This window comes from Cervus elaphus, chromosome 20 (assembly GCF_910594005.1).
Source record: "Cervus elaphus chromosome 20, mCerEla1.1, whole genome shotgun sequence".
In the NCBI taxonomy this organism is placed as follows: Eukaryota; Metazoa; Chordata; class Mammalia; order Artiodactyla; family Cervidae; genus Cervus; species Cervus elaphus.
Window position 1 is genome coordinate 54,557,304 of NC_057834.1, and position 26,236 is coordinate 54,583,539.

At 35.2% G+C, this 26,236-nt stretch overlaps 1 protein-coding gene across 1 annotated transcript in view; it reads right to left on the reverse strand.

The window, feature by feature from the left end:
* The window catches only part of CAPZA1 (capping actin protein of muscle Z-line subunit alpha 1), a 42,220-nt gene continuing 15,984 nt past the window's right edge, over positions 1-26,236 (reverse strand). Inside the window, exons 2-10 of the mRNA XM_043876588.1 lie at positions 19,544-19,607; positions 17,514-17,565; positions 16,265-16,328; positions 11,471-11,677; positions 8,168-8,247; positions 7,506-7,584; positions 4,671-4,742; positions 2,557-2,619; positions 1-1,623 (exon numbers count right to left, since the gene is read on the reverse strand). Of these exons, the coding sequence (XP_043732523.1) occupies positions 1,483-1,623; positions 2,557-2,619; positions 4,671-4,742; positions 7,506-7,584; positions 8,168-8,247; positions 11,471-11,677; positions 16,265-16,328; positions 17,514-17,565; positions 19,544-19,607 (822 nt within the window). The 3' untranslated portion in view covers positions 1-1,482. The remainder of the gene's footprint in view (positions 1,624-2,556; positions 2,620-4,670; positions 4,743-7,505; positions 7,585-8,167; positions 8,248-11,470; positions 11,678-16,264; positions 16,329-17,513; positions 17,566-19,543; positions 19,608-26,236) is intronic.

Consider the following 26,236-nt stretch of genomic DNA (forward strand, 5'->3'; position numbering starts at 1 on the left):
TTTAAGAACAAAACAGGTGTATTTCTACTGGACTACCTGATACAGAGGATAGTGTAGTATGGATGGATAGTATGAATGACAAGTAATACAAATATATTTTATTTGAAATAAACAAAAACGCTTACACAAATCAACGGGTCACTTAAAAATAAACTCTTGCTTGACTGTATTACTCAGCAAAAACAAAGCCGAAACACAAACACTCTTCTTTTTTGACGTGAATTTGGAGGAAGACACTACTTGGTTTTTAAAAAACTGACCTTCCCTTAAGGCCTGGTCGTAGAAGTGTAAACAATGTAAATGAATCCACCATTACCAGTTGTCATATCATATCTATGTCACCTGTGTATTCTGAGATCACACCTGTACCTGCCAATAAACCTGGGAAGGGTTGCTATATCACAGTTATATTTGAGTTGGCAGGCAGGACTGAGGAAGAGTAATTTGGAGTAAGTTTTACATCCTATTTAGAACAAATCACTAGTATTCCCTTAAATAACAGGTTACAATAGAAAGATACTGCCTGAAACTTATCCTTTTCACTTTGGTTCATTTTTAGTTTTTTGTTTGTGATGAACATAGCTGTTTGATTCATTCGATTATAGTACAATCCTGCCACAAAGTATTAAAGCACAAGATACCTATTATTCCTTCAACATCTGCATTTCTTCAAGTTTTATACTCTACTATACCCCTAGTATGTCAGCAGTTTTCGAATATTAAAAAAACAGTAATAAAAATGGATAACACTCTTCTAAAAATGCACATGTCTATAACTATAATGGTACTAGGTGGGAAGGAGACAATGAGGGAAGGGGAAAAAAAGCAAACATGTTCATGTAGGGAATGTGGTTCAAGTCTTTGGATTTAAAAACAACTTCCCCAGAGAAGCTGGCTATGATGGAATTTCCAGAAAACTTCCTTGGCCTCCAAAATGGACCTGAAAAGCCCCAATCCAAACATATGAAACTACAGTTATTAGATGTTATAAATGATGATCAAAGCAACTGGAGGGAGAAGGATGAATGTGTCTTCCATTCAGCTACAGTTTGCAGCATAGCCTCTTTAGCTGTTGGTCAACCAGTAAAAACCACTGAACACCAGAAGTACTTTGAAGGATGGGGTAGAAAAGTACTGAATATATTACCTGTCTATGTCAGCAACAGGGCTTCATGGCTAGGAAAATTTTCTAAACAGTAAAATAACTCCAGGGTAGATATCTCTCTCCATCATTAAATGTGGCAGAATTAAAAAAAAAAAAAAGATTTACAAGTAGATATAGTGAAAACAAAATTACAAGGCAGAAAACACAAAAGAATCAAGACAATGCTCTAGGTTCAACAGTATTCCATTAGGCTAGAAAACCTGTTAACTTTGAAAGCCCTAGCAAAATATCACTCTTGTTTATAAATCACTTATTTATCATATGACCATACGTTGAATCCTTTCTTTCCATGTACTGAAGAATCCTACATTCAGCCTTTAAGCATTCTGCATTTCTTTGCCAATCTTGTAGCTGAGTATCTTGTTCCAGTCGACTTTGGTGCGGGTAACAGGAAGTTGCCGGCGCAAGGCTTTGAATGTGGTGTCTGACATTGTTTGATAGTTTTCACTAATTGCTGTCTGTAATAGATAATTGAAAATAAGTTGAACAAAAACTAGATGTAGTGAAAGGGCATGCTTGAGTCCCCTAAGGACTTACAGGCTAGAAGATTTCTAGTGAGCACCTCTCCAATCTCTGAAGCAGGTTAAGAAGCCCACCTGTATTATTTCTAAAACTAGGGCTATACAGGTAATCCCCTGCTTCTCCAAAGTTTGCTATACTTCACTTTGCTTCCCTGGTAGCTCAGATGGTAGAGAGGCAGCAAATCTGCCTGCAAAGGAGGAGACCTGGGTTCAATCCCTGGGCTGGAAAGATCCCCTGGAGAAGGGAATGGCAACCCACTCCAGTATTCTTGCCTGGAGAATTCCATGGATAAAGGAGCCTGGCAGGCTGTAGTCCATGGGGTTGCAGAGTCAGTCACGACTGAGCAACTACCACTTTCACTTTGCTTTTAGCAAAGCAAAAAAAAAAAAAAAATAGTGTTCAGCATTTGTTTGGCAGTGAGGCTGCTATAGGGACAGGGTGCACCCTGAGCAGTAACAGTGGTCCCACCAAGCTCCTTCCTTGGGAACTACACTCAGCATTTCAGCATCAAGCAAGCCAGAGCTGTGAACTGTGTCTGTGAGGATCTGAGGAGTATCTCAATCATTCTGTGCATCTGATAGCAAGATGTGTTCTAAGGTAATTGCTTCTCCCCTTTACACCACTTGGCCTTGGAAAGGTTTCATAGGAATGCTCTACTTTGGGGTAATGGGGGATATATTTGCAGTACCTTCCAATGCCAAAACCTTGACTGTAAGCAGAATGCAAAGTTGCAAGGTCTGCAAAGTCTCCATACTTAGTATCACTGAATAATTATGTATATTTATGTTCAAAGGATAGAGAAGTGTAACAGAACGTGTTAAAAGCAAAATCTATATAGATCTATAAATAACCGTTTCAAGTCATCTTACCTGATACTCATTTTCTGCATGCTCTATGATTTTAATAAACTCCTTGGCAGTCTGGGCTTCATTCTAATGGAGGGAAAAATAAGAATTTTTAAGTCTTAAGCAGTGAATAAAATTCAGTAAGCAGTGAATAAAAAAGATACTGAAAAGTAAGTCCATCTTAACTAACATTTGTATAACAATTTAGTTTTTCAAGTTTTCCTGTGCACATTATCTTCTTTGATTTTTAAAACAACCCTGTGAAGTAGATGTTATTATTGCCACCTCCATTTTGCAGATAAGAAAACAGAATTCTTTCAAATAATGAACAAAATTATACAGCCTTTGAATCATAAAGATGGGATCTAAATCCAGGTCCTCATCAAAACAACCCATATTTCTTTCCAATCTACCACAGTATGCTCAAAAGACAACAAAATGTCTTGAAATTTTTATGCCTTGACAATATCTCTGGTTTAAGATGATATAAACAATACCCTCAGACACATCAATCGTATCTTCTAAGTTCATAAGCTCCTCTATTTGCTACTTATGATGATAACACAACCAATCACATTTTGCTTTACATGATTTGGGTACAAAATGAATTTAATCTCACTCTTCCTTTCACAATATTAAGTAAACAGAATTAGAGAGGGTGAGATTTAATGTCTAGGGCAGCACCCCAAGATTCTTTCAAAAGAGTCAAAACTACTTTTTATTCGTAATAATATTAAGACCTAGTTACTTGCCTTTTTTACTCTCATGTGTGTGCATGTAGTTTCATAGAAGCTACGTAATGTGTGACAACGTCATTACTTTTTGAGGGCTGATGTGTGAAGCACACAGGAGAATCCAGTTGTCTTTTATCAGTTAGACATTACACACTTTGTGAAAATGTAAATTAATGATATTCTTTTCACTAACTTTTTTTAACTCAGAAAAATACAGCTGTTTTTCATGAAAGTGAAGTTAACAAGTAATGGGTTTGTTAATGCTATATTTTGCTTTAGATTTTTTTTGGCCACACCAGGGATCTCAGTTCCCCAACAAGGGACTGAACTCAGGCCTCCTGCAGTGGAAGCATGGAGTCTTAACCACTGGAGCACCAGGGAAATCCCTGTTATTTTTTAAGTAATAAATATATATTTTTAATATTCCTCAGTTTTAATTTCTACTAAGGCAGACAGATATAACACACACATAAACAAAAGCTATTGGAGAGCGCTCAGTAATTTCTAGGAATATTAAGAAGTACTATAAATGCACAAAAAATTATGTCCCTTCTTTCCAGATATAGTGCACAATACTATTATTGAACATTCCTAAAAATGTTCAGTTTCTCTAATGATATGAATGTATGAATGATAAATCCTATAGGGTTTAGCTTGGCAAACTTTCCTTCCTCCTGGTATTTATTAATTGAAGGTATTACTGTCCTTGAGCAAATCTCACAAGAGAGAAAGAAAAAGCAGCATGAATTCTTTAAAGCCATTATCACTATTCTCAGTCAAGGTCTGTGAACTATCATCAACTAACCAACAAAACTGGTTGGTTATATACTAACAATTATAAGCTGCCAAAAATAAGGACCTACTGAGTAGCACAGGGAATTATACTCAGTATCTTTTAATAACCTATAATGGAAAAGAATCTAAAAAAGAATATATGTAGGTGTGTATATGTATGTGTGTGTGTCCACCAGGCTCCTCTGCCCATGGGATTCTCCAGGCAAGAATACTGGAGTGGGGTGCCATTTCCTTCTCCAGGGGATCTTCCCAACCCAGGGATCTAACCCAGGTCTCCCGCATTGCAGGCAGACGCTTTAACCTCTGAGCTGAGATAGAAATCCATATATATATATGTATATGTATATATATATATACACACACACACACACACATACATAACTTTGCTATATACCTGAAACACAACATTATAAATCAACTATATTCAATAAAAATTAAAAAAAAAAAAAAGTCTTTTATAAAGTTCTTAAAAAAAACTCTGCCAAAATCAAAGCAATAAAAACAACCTACATTTCTAGTGGCAGAATCAGTACTCAGGATCAAAAGATCTAATTTTTTAAAAGAAAAACAAGACACAGGTGAGACATATATTAAATATTCCACACTCACCGAAACAGTTACTGCATCCTGTACGTCTTTATGACTAACCAGCTGAACATTGCCATCTTCATAATAGTGAACCTGTGCGAGAAAGTTAAGAAATGTAAGTGCTTAGAGCACATAGAAACTTACTGCTTAGAGCACAAAGCCATGCCTTTAGCCACCCCCAATCTCACCAACTCTGAGCAAACAATTAATATGGCCAATGGTAATTTACAATGGTGCTTAAAATTCACAGAACACTTAAATTTAAGAACTCTCTTTACTTAGTAGGAAAAACTGATTATTAGTTAATAAACATTTACTATGTGCTTATTGCATTCCAGACACTGTGCTTGGCATTGTGAACAGAAAGATCATAAATAAGATTATGCTCTGAAAAGTATTAAAATAATTAAAGTCATTCAACATTAGTTTTTCTCTGTGAAAACCAAGAAATTTTAATGGGTCCTAATCTTTTACACATCTCTCCATTTATAATATCATCAGTTTTGATTAAGCAGATCTGACCAGGTGCAGGAAACTGAGGATTAAAGAGAGGATTGAAAAACAAACATTCTACTGGTAAATCAGGCTACAAAAATAAGTAAGACAAAAGCAGTCCTGAACCTACTGTATAGCACAGGGAACTCTGTTCAGTGTTATGTGGCAGCCTGGATGGAAGGGGAGTTTGGGGGGGGAATGGATACATGTATATGTATGGCTGAGTCCCTTCAGTTGTATACCTGAAACTATCACAACACTGTTAATCAGCTATACGCCAATATAAAATTAAAAGTTTGTTGTTTTTTTTTCCTTTAAAAAGGCAGTCCTGAAGATGTAAGGCAAAGTGGATACTACAATTACAACAATTAGCAAGAAAGAGGGCTATCCAAGAGACAGGCTAACCATTCAACTAGATGTAAGGTTAGGGAAGTTTTAGCAATTTACAAGACAGGTTCAGTCACAGTCACCAAAATTAACAAAACCTTTTCTAGGTTTCATCTGCTAATAAAAATTTCAACATGACTATCATCAACTTTAATCCTTAGAAATTGTCTTCCTGGAGCTATCCTTTTGCTTATAGAATAACCAAGGGTTAAATATCCTGATGACATGTCCAAATAACTCTCACTCTGATTTTTAAAAGACATAAATGAAGTAATAAGCCTTTCCTCCAAGTGTGATCAGAAAGCCTGTGGTTAAAAGGTATAGATGAAGTCCTGGACTTCCCTGGTGGTCCAGTGGTTAAGACTCTATGCTCCTAGTACAGGGGGCATGAGCGTGATCCCTGGTCAGGGAACTAAGTCCCACCTGTGGCACGGTGTGGCCAAAAAATAAATACAATAAAATGCACAGACTCATTCATTAAAGAAAAAGAAAAAGGAAAAAAAAAAGATTTAAATGAGGTCTGGGTACTGGGTCCTATTGTAAATGTTTCATCAGAAACTTGTGATGTGTTCTCTTAGTTTACAGGTTTGCCTTGGCAAAACAGAAACACAAGTAATTTATTTCCTTCTAGAAGGAAAATAAATTTCCTTGTGTAAATTTATAGTAAGCTGCCAGGTTAATAATGCTGATGCCATACTTACAGGAAGTCTAGAGCATAGACATAGTCAACAGATATAGAACAATATATTATCTTAGGTTGGGTACAGCAGCAGACCCCAGGATAAAGATCTGAGAGTTAATAGTTTATTTCGGAGGTCGTCTCAGGAAGCAAGCACTAGTAAGGACTGAGGAAGTGAGATACAGAAGTCAAGAAGTATCAGGTGCACTAATGAGCACATCACAGCTACCAGGCACGGGATTTTGAAAGACTCTGCAGAACGTGCTTTAGAGCTGTCCCACCTGAGCGGTGAAGAAGCTGGCATATTTCCCGACAACTTTTGAATGGCGCTAAGGGCTGTGCCAGAGCTGTGGAGGTAACACTTCCAGCTTGCCTTAGCTGAGTTGGGCATGCTCCTGCGGTTAGGAAAATCTCCCAAGAAGAGAGGTGCAGCTACTTGTAGCAGGAAATAATAGGTACGTACGAAAAAAGTGATTATAGATGACATCTACCATGTATGTTTTGATTAAATTATACCATTAAAAAAGGCAACACTTGCTAACTGTTATTAAAGCAAGAGTTGTAATACAGCTAAATTAGGTATTGACCTTCTTAGTTATCAGTAACTGTTTAATCTAACTTTAGAGTTAGTTGGGCTCAAGAATTAAATCACCATGAATTTTGAAAGTCAAATTTGTTAGGATCAGAAGACTTCAGTCTAGCTAGGTATCAAATGAGGTAATAAGCTCCTTATTCATCTGCATGTCCTGACACCAGCATTAGAACCATACTCTGCTTGGTTAATCACACTTGGCCATTCTCTCTATTCCTGTTTTATTTATTTGGTTGAAAATCTATCATAACTATAAATGTAAATAAATAAATAAAATAAGTCCATTTATGAAGCTTTCTTCAGAGCTAAGAGTTAGAAAATATATGTAGACATTTAAATGAACTACATAAAAAACTCTAAGTTACAGTAGCGGCTCTATAGTCATTTCTTAATAACTAGTTATTTTCTTCTTTTCTAGAACTGCTATTTGGTAATTGCTGGGAAGATCTTAGGTTATTTTTGAAAGAGAAAAATAACAAGCAAACAGTATATGTCACATTACTGTCCTTCATCAACCCAGAAGATCTCTGTTTAACCACAGTACTTCCCCAGGAAGGAGACCTCTGTTTCTATTTACCATCTAGCTCCCTTTCACCTACATGTAGTTGTTCCTTATTTCTAATGTCAGAGCAAATATCAACTTGCATGTTTGCTTTAAAGATGTGATGTTTTAACATGGCCTACTAACATACTGGGATCTCACCTGAATCTTAAGTACTCCAACGACCTGGGCTGTAGGTGGTGTGATGGTGAACTTCCATTCTGATCTCCAGCGACCATTCCTATGAAAACACACACACAACTGTAGAATTAGCAGTAAGAAAGAGGTGGTCTGACACTGAGGCAGAGAATTTGGGAAAGAAGAAAAAAAGAAACAAGTCATTTCCAGTTTGATAAATCCAAGGCTCTATCCACTCAAATATAAGTTTTGTATCCAAGTGGCCTAATCATAAGCTTTCCCTAAGTTATTTGACTTTCACTTTTCATTCTTTTTATCTTGGAGTAGAAAACCACGCCTATTCTGCTCATGGGAACCTTTTCCCACAAACACATGGATAGGACACTGAGTTATGCAATAACTCAAATATTATTAAACAAACCCAAGTAAAACTCAGACTTTCCACAGGGTACTTTATTAATCACTTATTTTCACTCAATGTAACAGCAATATTTAAAAGATAAATTATAAAATCTTAGAATCAAAAGAAATCTCAATGATCACATCCAAATGCCTCATTCTGCAGTAGGGAACAAATAACTTATTCTAATCTAGTTAGATTAGAAAACCAAGTCTCATCTGCTGGTTTGGTTTCTTTTCTGTATAAACATATAGATTAAAAAAGAAGAGACTATCTACTTTCTTACCAGAAGTTTTTAGGCTGAAACTGGTGGCTTTCAATACATGCAATAATGGTCTGTTGCCCATCTATAGTTTTAGCATAAACCTATTGTTAAAAAAAAAAAAAAGAAGTTAGATTCTTGAAAATATATTTAAGCAACAAACACTATACAAAAGCAATGTGCTAAATCCTTGGGGGAGATGAAGAGTCAAACAGGATGAGCTTACCCACTCACAAGAATCCATGGAATAGGAACACAAACCACATGGTAAGGTCTAGGGCAGACAATGAATACAGAAGCAAATACTGCTCCTGGTTTAGGGTACAATAGAGGTGCCAGTTAGAATGGGCCGTACAAGACAGATGAGATTGTGATAAGGAGAGATGGAGAATAAAGATGAATAAGCAGTTCAGGGAGGAAATAGAGGGCTGATCCATGAATGACTAAATGGTAATTAGTTCTGTCAGGTCAGAGGATGTGTGTGAAGTGGAACTGTGGGAGATAACACAGGATTAGACTTAAGTCATGTGGTAGTAGATGTAAGGTTAAGAAGACTGGACTTTATTCTACATGCAGTGGACAGAAACCAAAACAACATGACCAGAACTGTTATTTTGGGAGAATAATCAATATTGCCATACAGGGTAAAACCTGAGAAAAATTCAAAGTTAGGAGGCCACAGAATTAATTTGGCAGTAAATTAGGGTCCTATCAATGAATATAAGGATGCAGAAGTACAGTCAAAATTCTGGCAATATATTGCAAATGAAGGGCAAGAGAAAGGAAGGCATGCTTGGATGACTAGAGAAAGACTGGTGTCATTAACAGATTGGAAAGTTCAGATGGAGATGTCCAGCTAGGAGTTAGAAACACCAACTGTTCCTTAATGTAGGAGAAACGAACAAAAATGTGATCACCAAGGAAAAGAAACAACAAAAGCCTTTTTTACAGTCTACGAAACATTTTTATATTTATTTTCCTTTTGCTCTAATAAATACAGTGAAACACATTGTTATTACGTTTAAATGATAAAATTGAAGTTCATAGAGCTTCTTGCCCAAGGTCATTCAGAAAGTGGCTAAGGTAGAACCCAAACTCACAGGTTGTCTGACACCAAATTCTACAACCTCCCCTACATTAAATAAACTATAAGTTTTTGAGAAAGAGAAATACACTGATGGGGAGTGCCTACATTTACAAAAGTAAGGGGGAGGACAAGAAATAAGTAGAGACAGAATAAGAATAATTATAGGGAGACTTCCCTGGCGGACCAGTGGCTAAGACTTCTGCTCCCAATACAGGGAGCCTGGGTCCAATCCTTTGTCAGAGAACTAGATCCCACATGCTGCAACTAAAGATCCTGCGTACCACAACTAGGACCCAGTGTAGCCAGAAAATAAATAAATGGAAACTTTTTTAAAAAAGGAATAATTAGAAGGTACTGACATAGCAGTCTAAGGAAAGATAATTTCTAGAAGTAGCTGACTGGCCTCAGTGTGAAATGCCATACAAAAGTTAAGAACCAAGAAAAGGACACTGGGTCAGGTAATTCAGGAACCATTAGTTAACCTCAGAGAGCAGTTTCTGTAGAGTAGGGACTGAAGTAAAAATTCATAGAGTTAAGAAGTGGCTAAGTAATGAGGAAGGCACTAGTAGGAGCAGAATGCTCCCTGGTTTGCTTGGACAGCAGAGAGAGAGAGATGAGGGAAGGGAGAGGTAGAGGAAAGGGAGGAAGGGGAAAGTGGAAAGAGAAGGAAGAGAAGTAACTTGTAGGAATTACTATTTTGACTGAATAAATGTCCTCCCTCCCACCCTACTTAAGCACAGGAGAAATAAAAATATTTCTAGGTAAAGAGAACTATTTATCAAAAGAGAAAACGAAGTCACAATTAGACATCTTGAAGTAGATAGGACTCTATGAAATCAAGAACATGGATCCTTCTTCCTCAGATGGAAGTACCTGAAAGAAAGAAGATTTCTGAGTGTGGAAAGAAGAGAAATAGAAAGATTTCATGTCATTCTTAATCCTATTAAAATGTGAGGGAGGAGATGCCTGTCTAAGGACACCAGGAAAGTTCTGGAACATAGTACCACTGATCCTTGAACAACATGGGTTTGAACTACTATTTTATTCAACAGTAAATACTACAGTGCTACATAATCCACCATTGGTTAAATCTGTGGTGGGAAGAACAACTGTGGATACAAAAGGACCTTGGACATGGAGGGCCTCCTATAAATTATATTCAAATTTTCAACTGCACAATAGATTGGTTATCCCAACCACTGCACTGTTCAAGGGTCAACTGCATACAGAAAAATACAAGGATTATTGAGATAAAATTAAGAATTATTAAGCAGAACAGCTGAGGATCTAAAACAGGAGACACTGTTAGAATACTTTCTGTAGCTCATTTATTAGCTAAGAGAAGTGAGAAGAGGACACAGTAGGGTTACTCAGTGTGGAAGCTCTCCAAATTAAGAAATGAGTAGTGACAAATTTTGAATAGGTAACAAACGATAAGTTGAAAGTATATTTAAGAATGAATAGTCAATTTCTAAAAAAGTGTGTATGTCATGTCTCTCCTTGCCATACTAGGTTCCAAAACTGAGTTCTGTGCTTATCTATCATAGTGTGTTTTTTCTATTATTTAAAAACAAAATAATTAAGAAAAACAAACATAATGATAACCAGCATTTATGTACAGCATTATGCATTAATAATCTAACCAACATTTTTCTTAAAAATGTCACAATTTTACAAAGGGAAAATTGTTAGAACCAAAATTTATCTTTTTTTCCCACCAAAAGATATTAAAAGAAAGTTAAAATTACCTTTGATTTCTAAAGAGCTGTTTGGTTCAAATATCCAATTAAATCACTTATGCAGAAGTAGCTTTGTAAAAAGTTCTTTTCGATGAGTATAAGGCCATTTCTTAAATAAGACAAATTTGAAATAGGATTCACTGAGATTTAAAATTTTTATGCACTAGGGAACTCCCTGGTGGTCCAGTGGTTAGGACTTGGTGCTTTCACTGGCGTGGTCTGGGTTCAATCCCTGGTGGGAGAACTAAGATCTTGCAAGTATTGTAGCATGGCCAAAAAATTAAAAATAAATAAATAAATAAAATTTTTATGCACTGGGATTTTAAGAAAGAATTTTCCATATAAAATGTACCTTTTACACTCCTTTCAAAAACAATTTAGGGAATAAAATGCAGAAGAAACTGTAACTAAGAAGAGATGTCTGTGGCTGGCCAAAGCCTCCAAATGATAAGGTAAATATAAGAAATAAAACTCTAATAATGAAGCAGGCAGATACTTAACAGTACAGAAGCCGTTGGAATAATGATCTTTCACATAGGCCCTTAAAGCACTGTCACAGGATTCTCTCCAAGACTTCAGACCTCCGTCTACTTCTTCTGGCTGGGGGTCACTTGCTTCTTTCCGTAAGTGATCAAACTTAAAGGAAATTTTGTTTCTTGGATCTAAAAATCTGCTATTACCCAGGTCACCGTGTTCTGTAATTAAGACCTTCCAAAGAATAATTACAGAATTAAGTAACTGTAAAAAAAGACAGTTCTTGTCACATTTTACAAAACAAACAAAAATTCTAGAGGTGATTAACTCTTCATTTAGTCAGATGATGCTCTTTCATAAATTTTTCAATCAACCTGTATTTTTATTTTTATAAAAATATGATCTTTGGGGTAAGTCAACTCTAAACTGACATTTCCCCCATCCTAACAATATCCTCCATATTTTGGTTTCTATAATATACAACCTATACAATTAATATACAACCTATGCATACACACATAGCTCTAATAAAAACTTAAAAGTACACTTCTGCCTTTCTTTTTCACATATTTCATGAATTTCTTCCAGTCATTACACTTAGCATTTAAAATAGGTAATACAATCAATCATATGATTCAAAAGTAAAAAAAAATTAATATACAGTGAAATCTTTTTCTCACCTTTATCTACCATTCACCAAATTCCCAACATATTCCCCCTTCCCCACAAAGGTAACTGATTTTATTAATTTAGAGCAAGAGTTGTCTTTGGCAAGCTATGTATGAGGTGCCATTTGTTTTTGTAAATAAAGTTTGTTGAATACAGCCCCGCTTGATTTTTTTTTTTTTTGTATTGTCTATGGCTGCTTTCCTGACAACGTAGCAGTGCTGAGTAGTCTAGGCTGACTCTTTCCCACAAGGCTGAAATATTTACTCTCTAACTCTTTACAGAAAAAATTTGCCAATTTCTGATTTAGATGATTCTTTTGGTGTTTCTTTTTTAATGAATACAAATGTATTCTAACTCTCTATCCCTTTCTTTTAAACAAAAACTAGAAAACTATCCTGTACTTTCTCTTTTTAAATTTGCTGTATCTAGGCAATCTTTCCATATTAGTGCTTATGGAACTTCCTTGTTTTTTTGTTACAGCCATGTATGATTCCATTGTATAGCTATACAAAAATTTATTCAACCAGTCTCCTATTAATGGATAGCTTGGGTAGTTTCTAATCTTTTGCTGTTATGAACAATACTGTGACAAATGTCCTTTTATGTACAAGTTATGTACATGTGCCAAGCAAACCTGTGCTATAAATTCCCTGAAACAGGACAACTGGGTCAAGGGTAAACACATTCATAATTCTGATAAAGACTGACAAACTGCCCTCTATCACAGAATGTTGTACCAAGTTACAAGCTCATCATCAGTAGAAATCTTAACCTGTGTTTCTTTTCCCCTTAAAAAAAGAGGTCTTTTGTATTTCCACTTTGGTGAACTATTTGTACCTAACCTTTGCCCACTTTTCTGAGTCTTTTTCTAGTTGAACTATAGGGAGACTATCCTTTTGCCTGGGTTTTGAATTCCACATATTTCCCCCTAACTTACATTTGTTTTCTGACACAGTCACTATTTAAAAATAAAGTCTCCTTTAAAAAAAGAAAATTATTTGAAAAGAATTCCTACTCTTGAGATTTCTATCCTTATCACCAGCCTATCTTTAAAAAACCTTGTTTATAATGACAGTAGGAACCATACATAAAACAATTTCCTTAGTCTTACCTTCATAAAGCTTTCTCATTATAATTTTACAACTTTTGTAACTCAAAGGCAAACACATTCATATTAAAATTTTAATTTGTACTTCCTTAATTACTATTAGTGGGTGATCTAACACTTTTAAAGTTTGCTTTGTATTTTCCAGTTGAGTTCAGCTGGTTCATATTTGTTGCTCATTTGTCTACTGAACTCTTGACATCATCCTAGGGTACTTGAATAACCTTTTTATTATGTTTAAGATATGTATTTTTTCCCTTTTAAATTTTATTTTTAAAACTTTATTTTGTAGAAGTAAAACATACTTTCTTTTATAACTTTTTAAATGTTTCATCATTACTCAAGTTATGAATCTCTTATCATTTCCTACTAAATTTTTATGTTTAAAAATTAGTTAACCTTTAGGATTCCCTAGTGGTCTAGTGGTCCAGAAAGGTCCCACATGCCTCAGGGCAACTAAGCCCGTGTGCCACAATTACTGAAGCCCAAGTGCCTAGAGCCTGTGCTCCAAAACCCAGAGAAGCCACCACAAGAAGCCGGCACACTGCACTAGACAGTAGTCCCCACTTGCCGCAACTAGAGAAAGCCCTGGCACAGCAATGACGACCCATTACAGCCAAAAATAAACAAATAAACATTTAAAAAACTACTTTTGGAATTAATCTAGGTATATAGCTGGCTTTGGAAATCAAAGTTAAGGTTAATCTTACACATTTAATCAATTATTTCCTTTTCTGTTTTACAGTACTTCGACTAAGGCTCTACTATCATTTCTTTATGTCTTTATGTTTGCTGGCATTAATCTACCTTCGTTGTTTTTCTTGATCAGAACAATCCTGTATGGTCTATTACAATTTTCATAGGAATTGTATGGAATCTATTTGAAAAAGCTTCCCATATTACTTATATTTCTTATTCAGATAAACTTTCCATATTATTTATATTTTTCTGAAATGTGGCATTTAAGTCTATTTAATTTTCCATTTATTTCTCTGATTAAAATGTGTGGGGGTAGGTACATATAAACTGTATGACAGACTCTTGCTAGTTTCTATCCAATATCCATTCTTCTCCCTTTTCCCTACTAACAGAACCTTAAAGGTTTTTCAAGGCAATGAGTCCAACTAAAAAGACAACACTTCTTAAAATGATAAAGTGATATGCATTCTGGCAATAATTTATCAGTGGAAGTTGCTTCTGGAACAGCCAATAGCACCTCTTGCACCTTCCTCCTTCTTCCTTCCTGGAACTTGGATTCAGAGTGCAGAGATGGATCAGCTATCTTGAGAACACAATAATGAAAACCATACATAAGGATGGCACAAGAGAGATCTAGAAGCAACTTGGGTCTCTGATGATATGGAGCTGCCGTGTGTGCATGCATGCATGCTAAGTTGCTTCAGTCATATCCAACTCTGTGCGACCATATGGACTACAGTCTACCAGGCTCTTCTGTACAGAGGATTCTCCAGGCAAGAATACTGGAGTGGGTTGCCATGCCCTCCTCCAGGAGGGAGCTGCCATAACATCCCTAAATATTACCTCTGGACTTCTTATGTGACAGAAAGTCTCTATTAAGTTAACCCATTGCAGCCGATTTCCTATTATATGCAGTAATGGCATCTACTTTATTAACTCAAATGTCTTTCCATATTTTCCTTTTAAGTCTAGGTAATGCATTGTTGTGGCTAAGAATGTGATCTCTTTTTGACTACATTTTTAAGCTGGCTACCACATGTATATGGGAATGTTCTTATATCATGTATCTGCAAACAAACCTTATTTATTATTTCAATAATTCTGCCATTATTAGTAAAGTATATAATATCAACTGTAAGAAATATTAATCATTTATTTTTCTTGTCTTTATACTTGTAAAGTATAAAGTAAATACTTGTAAAGTAAAAAAACTTGTAAACTATACTTGTAAAGTAAAAAAAACAGTATTTTCTTGTCTTTTATACTTGTAATTAATCTATTTTCATTGAAAAAGATAAGCACAAATATAAACCAAAACAAACAACAAAACAAATTACAGTAATCCTGTGATCCCAACATAGAGAGTTAACATTTTGGTATGTATTTTCCCACATTTCAATTTCTATGCACATCTATATACTACTTTATTTCTTTTCTTTCTTATTACTTTTATTTCTGAGTCTTAAGATGCATACATTCCCCTCATGATTTAACATCTCATAAAATGGGATGCATCGTATAGTGACAGCATCTCAAAACTGTCATAATTTGACAGTATTTTCACTTTCTTAATGGCACATAAAGTAAGATGTACCTTTCACACAATTTAAGATGCAAATTCTAATACAACTGTTCATTGAAATACTTATTTAAAAAATAAACTAGCACAACACTACATGCTGCTTCATGTTTTAGCTTAATATATCATAAACATATTCCCAGTTCAATATTTCTATCAGTTTTTAATGGTTACATAGGATTTTGGCCTACAGATATTTAATTTAATGTTGGACATTTAGACTGTTCCCAATTTTTCACTATCATAACCTTGCTTCAAATAATCTTTTTTACACTTATATACTTATTTCCTAAGATAAATTCTTTGGACTTGTGGGTTCAAAGGGGATTCAGATTGTGAAAAGCCATCTGCTATTTGATGCCATACTACCCTTGAAGTGTACATTAATGAATCTGAAAAGCCCTGTCATGTAATGTTAATAACTGTGGGAAAAAAGGGGAATATGTATTTACTTTGTTCCTGTATCTGAACAGGAATCCTTGTTTTCCTATTAAATATAATGTCTTCTGTTATTCTTACCAAGGAGAATTAGGGACAGCTGGAAAGCTTGTGTAAAACTTAATTCCTTTTATTTGCATTGTTCTTTTGTTAGGGACAATTCTCTCTTCAAATAAACTCCTATTTTCAGAGGGAGGAAGAATTTCCTAGTATGTAGAATATTTACAAAAGCTAAGACATGAAGTTACTCAGCATCTTATCTTCAGACATCTGTTTTACGGTATTTCTACTACCTTCCAGGCACAGTATATCTAACAGAAATAACTATTACCTGATCTTCATATCCTTCTATCTTCACAGGCGTGAACTGATCCATGTTATACTGGGCAAACGCACTGTTTTTTTAAAAGGAAGAAGAGGGAGAGAAAAGAATTATATATAAATAAGTATAAAAGGTAGTTCAGGGAATTCCCTGGCAGTCCAGTGGTTAGGACTCCATGCTTCCACTGCAGGGGGCATGGGTTCGATCCCTTGGGGAACTACAATCCTGCATGCCATATGCCACAATGGGGGGTGGGGGAAGGTAGTTCACAAAACAGTGAAAGAGAATATGTAACTGGGGTATCATTCATTACAGAAATTATAGTGATTCTGTGCAAATTTTAGGTTTGCAGAATCTGGTCCTAAAATGAACTAAAAAAAAACAACAGTATTGGACAGGGCAGAAGATTATTTCCCAAGCAGCAGTTCTTAAAATATTTTCTACAGCTAAAATCCAAAACAATTATATATCACACCAAATGCCTTTATAACAATTATTTGTTGCTCTGCATCAAAAAAAAGAAAAACAAAAAACTTGTTCCATCTCCCCAACCCACTTCTGCTCAGTCATTATCCAACTCTGGTTTCCTATTTACAAAGGAATTGTGGGCCAGGTGGATAGACAGTAACTGAAAGAGTACTTTGTACTGAAGAGTAAAGCAGAGTAGTGATAAAACCAGAGAACTGGAGGCCCTAAAAGCTAGACAGTGTTTAAGATTTAAAACAGACAAGAAAATCAGCCAACCAACCACCAATTTAATGTTTTTGAGGACAAGGACAAAATGAAAATGATATTCTAAATCAATGATTGGATAGAATAATCATGTAATTATTCTTTGGTTAACTCTATTAAGGTACCTTCTCAGTATCTGCTATTCTTGGCAATGTGAGAAACATCATCACTTCTCAGTATCAGCCTAATTTTTCTACAACTGACAGTTATAAAAAAAAATATGCAGCATGAACAAAAAGAACTACAGAAGAAAGTGCAATAGCTAACATTAAATTCTGTTGAGCAGAGAAAAAATATCTGAGTAAAAATAAAAATAAGACCATACATAATAAACTTTAAAGAAATAATGTTTGGAGGGAATAAGCTTTCTCCAAGGTGGGGGGGAAACAACTTAAAAAAAAAAAAAACCAAAATAGAACTGCTTTATTTTGAAGTATTTTAAACTGTTTTCAGGGTACTAGTTTATCATCAACATGGTTTACCCAATATTACAATAACAAGTAAGTGGGTTTAGAAAGATACGTACTGTGCCGCCCCTTCCCTGAGGAGATTATCATTATTAAGTAGTAGCCGGACATCTGAGGAGGAAACAATGTTAAAGATGTTAAAATTCAAATGTTCAATAGAAGGCAAACTTGAGAAATTTTAGCAGATTTCTAGATTAGATTTCTAGAAAATCAGGCTTTGCAAGATTAGGTATGGATATACTATATATGTTGAAATTCTAAAAATGTACATACACAAACAGATGCTAATAATTTTCACAGATTTGCATAGATTTTTGATATAATAATACAACAATAAATTCTCAAGGAGTTTGATATAGCAAATGAAAAACATGGTTTATAGAAACTTAAAGTTAGGACTGATAACTTATATCTAAAGAATCCTTGTAAAATAGATAAATTGTAGGCTTTTCTGTAACAGATCAAAAGAGCTGGGCACAATTCAGTCAGTGGCACCGAAATTGCTAAACATACTTTGCTCGGAACATCTAGTGCAGGGCCTATCATCTTTTCAAAAAGCTGTGTGTCAAGAGTCCAGTCACTTTTCCTTTGGAAGAGGAGGGTCCTTGTTACTAAGAAACTACCAAGAATTAACTCCAAGTGTGTGTGTATGTGTGTGTGTGTGTTTTCAATATGACTCTTTGTGAACACATGCACTGTAGTCTGCCAAGAGAGAAGGCTGATGATAAGGCAAAGGCAATTGACTCTTAGAGCTTCTTAAAGAAGGGGCTGGCAGAGCTCAATGTGTAGCATACCAATAAAAACCAGCCGTCATGTCATAAGTAGCTTGCCAATTCTTAATCTAATGCTTTGGTATCAATTATTCTCATGATATTCCTATAAAGTACATTCAATTGTCAGAAATAAAACAAGGTACTTGTTTTAAAAAGGCCACTAATTAATAAGTCAAGAATTTATCTGAACTAATCAGCTGTATAAAGTTCAAGTTGTAGGAGAATTTCTAAAAGCTCTGTTGTTGAAAATTTACACTTGGTCAATATGGAAGACAGACTAGGCAAAGAAAGGCTGCATTTGTTTTCCTCGTTAGTGCTCAAATATTCAAAGCAAGTCTATAAAGAAGAATGTCTTGATTTACTTCTTTTGTGTTATTTTACTCTTTGTAAATAACATTCATATTTCTCCTAGTTGTTTTTCCTCTGCATCATTAATTTTATCAGTGGAGATTATTGATTGTTCCACAATTTGTGGAGCTCTGAGCCAGGTGCAAATGAACATCATACAGTTCCCCTAACTAAGGAGGTAACCTTTTAATGTAAAAGTAGAATTTCAAAATAAATGTTTGCTAAACTGAACCAAGATGCACAAATATTATGATTTTACTTAAGGGGAATTTTAAGATAAGTCGGTTTATAACTTAAAATGGGATTATGATGATTGACATTAATACAGTTATATTGCCTCATTTACATTTTTTATTCTGTAAGCTGTGTTAAGACAGTAAATAGTATGGAAGGTTGTAAATATATTGGAATAGTGGTTTTCAAATTGGCTGTGACTCAGAATCACCTGAAGGACCTGATAAAGCAGATTACCCATTCCAACCCAGATCTAACGAATTGTAGGAGGATGACAACACCGGAATCTGTATATTTAACAAGCTTCCCGGATACAGTCAGTTCTGCCCCAATGGCTCTAAAAAGTGTCCTAAACTATGGCACTTCTTGAGTAAAAGCACTGAAGAGATTTAAGCTATGATTTATAATGATAGATAACTATGAAATTTAATATTGTTTCTACATTGATCAATACTGAACTACTTTAAATCTTTTCTCACATAAGATAGGTATCCTAATGTATTGGGGTCTTAAGAGCATGCTTTTGATGCAGACCTGGGTTTAAATCCCTGCTCTGACACTTACCAGCTGGGTGATAGGGTGATATTGGATAAGTTATGTTAACCTCTTTGAATTCTGATTTCCTTAGCTATAGCTATAATGTTGTAAGGATTAAGAGAGACGGCAAACATTCAATAAGTGCTTGTAAGTGATTCAAGAGGGTCTGAAATAACTAAGTACTAATCTTTACTCACCATTGAACACTTCATTGAATTCCCCTGGGGGTGCATGAGTGATAAATTTAGCAGCTATGCGTACCTAAAGAGAAATAAAATTTACAGTAAAAGAATTATGAAGAGTAGCATATAAGATGGGAAGGAATTAATAGACAACAAAATTTTTATCACATCCCTTGAAATATAATTTCGTTTAAATCTTATTGGTTAGCAGCCTTCAGATTCTCCTTTCACAAGACATCTCAAAGTGTTTATTATCCATACAGATATGTTCTAATATGGGGATATACATGCTGCTTTACTTCTGAATTTTTCTTTTTAAAAAGCTGAAAAATCAATTTTGGTCAAGATATACTATAGTCACAAAAAGAGAAAGCTACAATCCTATTTATAAACCCTTAAGCAAAACTAAATAAACATTAGCAAATTGGTTTTATACCAACTTATGTTTATGGTGTTTATCCCAATACAAGGATGATTCAATACTAATAAATCAATGTAACTTACAAATTAAAGAAGCAAAACCCCTGTGATCATCTTACCTCATGCTGGAAAAAAAAAATTCAATACCCGTTCAAATATCATAATACAACAACAAAACTACTAGTTTTTAGTAGGAATAGAATAAACTTATTTAACTTTATAAAAGGTTATCTACTAAAGTTCTATAGCATACTCAATAATGATGAAATGTAAGCAGTGTCACTAATTTTATAAGCAAGACAAAGATGATTCTTGTCACCTAGACTATTCAACACTAAACGTCCTAAAGAATGCTGTGGAAAATATTTATTCTATTGTTTATTCTAAATTTCTCTCCTGCCCACTACTGCCAGTCTGTTACTGGGACTCTGATTAGAGATGGATGCTGAAATGTTAGGATCTAACCTGCATATCTAATTTTTTCTCCTATGTTTTATCTTTTCTGTCATTTTATGCCTGGTGTAGGGAGAATTCCTCAGCTGCATTTTCCACCTCATTAGCATGCTCTTCAGTTGTGCCCATTTTGCTATTCAATTCTATTTTAACTTCCAAGACGTGTGTGTGTGCGCGCGCGCGGGCGCGTGTGCAATAATCTCTTGTGTCTCCTTGAGGATATTAACTATACTTAAAGTCTTGTTCTATGGACTGTTTCCTAAGAACTTAGATATGCTGCTGATTTTTGTACTTCTCTTTCATGGTACTGTTGCTTCTCTTTGAATTTATTTTAGTTTGCCTGTTCTGTTTAGCTGCAGTTTATCTCCTCGATTGTAGGGGAGGGAAACAGTAGACTTGCTGCTGAGAATGTGTGAGCAGATTATCTTCTGAGTGAGCATCCTATGGTCATAGGCTACCTGGGGCACTGCCCTGACTCTATGCTCCCAAAGCTCATTCTCAATGCTATATTCTGAGGGCTAATGCTATTGTCTGCTGCTGCTGCTGCTAAGTCGCTTCAGTCGTGCCCGACTCTGTGCGACCCCATAAACGGCAGCCCAGCAGGCTCCCCCGTCCCTGGGATTCTCCAGGCAAGAACACTGGAGTGGGTTGCCATTTCCTTCTCCAATGCATGAAAGTGAAAAGTGAAAGTAAAGTCGCTCAGTTGTGTCCGACTCTTTGTGACCCCATGGACTGCAGCCTACCAGGCTCCTCCGTCCATGGGATTTTCCAGGCAAGAGTACTGGAGTGGGGTGCCATTGCCTTCTCCAGCTATTGTCTGCAGCTTAGCCCAAATGGGAATGAGAGGAGTCACCGTGTGGTCCAGAAAGCTTAGAGACCAATTCTGCAACGAATCCATTCCAAAGTTGTTCGGAGTTCTTCCCTTCTTTCTCCTTAAATTGATGTTCTCCAGAAAAGCCCCTACTTCCACAACAGTTTTCTTCTTCAATGTGTTTTGGGTTTCCTCTGATCTTATTTTTTTCATGTTTTTGAACCATTTCACTTTTTATCAAGAACTGCTTAAGGACCTCTCTGGTGGTCTAGTGGTTAAGAATCTGCCTGCCAATGTAGGGGACAAGGGTTCAATCCCTGGCCCTGGAAGATTCCCCATGGCACAGGGCAACTAAGCCTATGCACCACAACTACTGAGCCCGTGCCCCAGAGTCTGTGCTTTGCATCAAGAGAAGCCACTGCAATGTGAAGCCTGCACACTGCAACTGGAGAGTAGCCCCCTACCCTGCTTACTGCAATCAGAGAAATCCTGCGTGCAGCAATGAAGACCCAGCACAGACAAATAAAATAAACAAAATTTAAAAAATAATATGAATAAAAAATTAACATTGTATTATTTTTTTTAAATGCTAAAAAAAAAAAACTTTGGTCCACTGATGACACGCTTACTAATTTAAACTATTACTAATTTATGCTTCTTCCCATCCCATTTTTTCCCTACATTTTCATTTTAAAAGTTTTGGCATTCAAAGAATAAAAAAAAAAATAAAAAAAAATAAAAAAAAAAAAATAAAAAAAATAAAAAAAAAAAAGAACTAAGTAATTAATAATAGAATAAAAATTGAATCAATATCTTCAAAAAAAAAAAAAAAAAAAAAATAAAAGTTTTGGCATAAAAGGTAAGGTAAAACCGTGTATTTAATCTGCTATAGAAATCAACCTCTCATCTCTCAACAAGTGAAACGTGAAATACAAGGAATGTAAGAACCTATATAATAGAAAGAAAACCATCCAATAATCTGGAGTATCATTTAATGATATCTATATATGTGTAAGTGTGTAATAATGTGTAAGTGTAATAAGGATGTTAGCAATGAAATAGGACTGACCTCAAAGGGTCTCTCATATAATTCTCACACACTATGAGGCTACTAAAAATTCCCTAATATCTCATGTGATGAATATAAAGCTGATTCAACTTACTGACAAGGGGCAAAGAGGAACATGTATACCTAACAATAAACTGAGCTCTACTTTCCAGTTAGGCATACTCTGTTGATTTCTTCCATTTCCTTCAAACAACTTTAAGTTCATGTTGACTAAAATAAAGTTAAAGTTACCAAAGTCAAACCATTCTTAAGGCAGAGAAAAAGACACTGAGTCTTTGGAAAATAAAGCTGGGGTTGAGAATTTGAAAAAGACGGAAATAGTTTACAACTTTAGCATCCCTAGGTTTATATGGAAGATCTTATATGATTTTGCTCTTATTCTAAAAAGAGTAAAAGAAAACCTGCTTCATAACTAAACTTATCTTTTCAGGCAAGAAAGCTGACTGACTCATGTAGCAAGGCAGAATGAAAACCCTTGATTCTAATTACTGGGATCTGTTGGCCCATTAACTGACTAGATTTGTGATTCCAGAAACTTTGCTAACTTTTTTTGGTTCTGAATTTCCTCATAATAATCCAACTCCTAAAAGAGATTAGGAGATCTGCAGAACTTCTCTGAGCTATAAAACTCTCTGTATCTTTAAGACTTAGAAGACAAACTTGTATATTGACCATCTGGAAGCAGGGTTGAGGAATCCATAATACAAACACCTTCAGCTATTCTTATGCACGTACAGTTTCAGAACTCTGATGTTGCAGGGTAATGGTAGATACCTTGTGATGAAAACTGATGAAAACTGGTGGAGATTAAGAGAAAATACTCCATAAAGCTCTTATATTAACTAAGCAACAACAATAAAAAGATATGAGTTTCTAATAAGGAAGTAAGAAGTGCTTCTCAACTCATGAGAATTACACTATACAGGACTAACAGTTCTAATATGGATTTCCAATTGTGTATATATGCTTTGCAAGTGCACTTAATCATATTACTGTACTTGTTAACTGTTGTTATCACTTATTTAAGAAATTAACAAACCAAAAAAAAAAAAAAAGAAATTAGCAAACCTATTTTGAAAAGCAAACCTATTTTTTTAGCCTATTTGTGCTAAGTCTGTTGAGCAGCTATGGTCTTTCTGTCAAGGTGCATTTCCCATAATACTTACATAATTAAGAAACTCCCCTCAGTCAAGAAAAATTAAGTGCATGCAATTCAAAAATATATTCATATGCTACCCCAAAAGCAACTTCCCTTAAAAAAATAAAGCTACAGCCATATTTTACATACTATGTATTAATGTTTGAATATATAAAAATAGAAGTCACCAAACTGAAAATTCACATTACTCATATTTCTGAAGTTACCTACAAATTTTCAAGTTACAAAATTTAATGGAAATGCCATAATTGAAAAAGTGAATTGGATAATGGAGAAACTGACACTGCATGTAAAAAAGCAGCAGTTTATCCATTCAACATTTACTGAAGAGCTAGGAAGAGTCAGTAAATAAAGATTAAATACTGAATAAGACACTGTCGCTGTCCTCAAGGAATCTGTCACCTAGACAGTAATATAGCAAGCATTAAAAGGCACAGTGAAGCACAAAGGAAGATGCTGCCAATGCTGTCGACTCTACATATGTATTTAAGGAGGGCTTGGGGTGACTTTCAAAGGCAATGATGTTTCAGCGGATTGGAGGATGAGTAGATACCAAGGAGAGCATTCCATGCAGAGGGAACAGTAGGTACAAACTAAGACAACATAGCTTGACAAACTGAATGGAGATATTTTAAAGATATGTATAATGTAAAACAACATTATTTTTTTCCAGATTCTTTTTGCATTTTCAAAAATAAAGGTTTTAAAAAATACATATGTATACTAATCATTTATGTCAAAATGCAATAAATTTTTATTATCATTATGATAAAATGAGTTGCTTGAAAAACTCTTTTAAGTTTTAATATCTAATACAATACATGTAAGGGCTTCCCTAGTGGCCCAGTAGTAAAAAATCTGCCTGCAATGCAGGAGACGTGGCAGATGCAGCTTGGATCCCTGGGTCGGGAAGATCCCCTGGAGGAAGGCATGGCAACCCACTACAGTATTCTCACCTGGAGAATCCCACGGACAAATGAGCCAGTGGGCTACAGTCCATAGGGTCGCAGAGAGACACTACTGAAGTGACTGAGCACATACACACAATACTCAGAAGCCACATAAATGAAAATTCAATTTTGAGGAATTCTCTGGAGATCCAATGGTTAGGACTCTGTGTTTCCACTGCACGGGGCAGGGTTTGATTCCTGGTCAGGGAAGTAAGATCTGACATGCCACATGGTGCAGTCAAAAACGAACAAAAAAAAGAAACAACCAAAACCCCCTCAATTTCTATGTAAACACGAAATAGTAAAGATAAATGCACCTCTATATTCACTCCAGCATTATTTACAACAGCCAAGATATGGAAATAATCTAAACGAATGGATAAAGAAGTGATGTGGAGTATGTGTGTACACATACAAATACAATAGAATATTAGACTTATGGACACGGGGAGAGGGGAGGAGAGGGTGAGATGTATGGCAAGAGTAACATGGAAACTTATATTACCATACGTAAAATAGACAGCCAACGGGAATTTGCTCTATGTCTCAGGAAACTCAAACAGGGCTCTGTATCGACCTAGAGGGGTGGGATGGGGCAGGAGATGGGAGTGAGGTTCAAAAAGGAGGGGACATATGTATACCTATGGCTGATTTATGTTGAGGTTTGAAAGAAAACAAAATTCTGTAAAGCAATTATCCTTCAATTAAAAAAATAAAATTACCAGGACTAAGTGCCACAAAGCAAATGCTCAAGTCATTAAAAAGCACTGGTACTCTGAACAAACATATAAGACATAAACCAAACTGATATACTACTTGGAAAAAAAAAGGAATGAAAATCTTCCATTTGCAACATGAATGGACATAGAGGGTATTATGCTAAGTGAAGTAAGTCAGAAAAAGACAAATACTATATAATTTCACTCACACGTGGAATCTAAAAACACTCAGGGTAACGGAGACAGAGAACAAAAAGGTAGTTGCCAGAGGGAGAGGGTTGGGTGGAGGAAAGAACTAAGTCAGGGAAATTAAGAGGTACAATCTCTAGTTGCAAAATAAATTAAGTGACTGGTATGAAATGTACAGTGTGGGGAATATAGTCAATAACTATGTATCATCTTTGTGACATACCTTAATTAGAGTTACTGTGGTAATTATTTTGAAATGTATAGAATATCAAATCACTATGCTGTATAACAGGAACTAACATAGTGTTATAGGTCAACTATACTTCAAAAACAAACTCATAGAAAAAGAATTTAGGGGTGGGGACAGATAGTCAAAAGGTACAAACTTCCTGTTAACAAGATAAGTAAGTACTAGGGATGTAATGTATAAGATAATACATATAATTAACTGCTATATTTTATATATGAAAGCTGTTAAAGAGAATAGGTCCTAAGAGTTCTCATCATAGGCAAACTTTTTTTAAAAAACTATTTCTTTACTTTCGTATCTGTCAGATGATGGATATTCGTGAAACTTACTCTAATAATCATTTCATGATGTGTATCAGTCAAATCATACACTGTACACCTTAAACTTACAGTGCTATACAGTCAATTATATCTCAATAAAACTGGGGAACAACTTGATTTTTAAGAGTGTAAATGAGTTCTGAAAGCAAAAATGTTTGAGAAGTGTTCTGTTGATAACATGAGTTGATTATTTACCATGCTGTTGAGTGAAAAGGGTTGCAAAATGTTGCATGTCTATCTTTTTTTTGATGTATATATGTATTTACATAAATGTATAGCTACTAACTTGTAACTGGGATCACCTCTGACAGTACTTATTATAAAAGCTTTTTTTCTTCCAATTTTAAGCTCATTTCTATGTTCAAAAA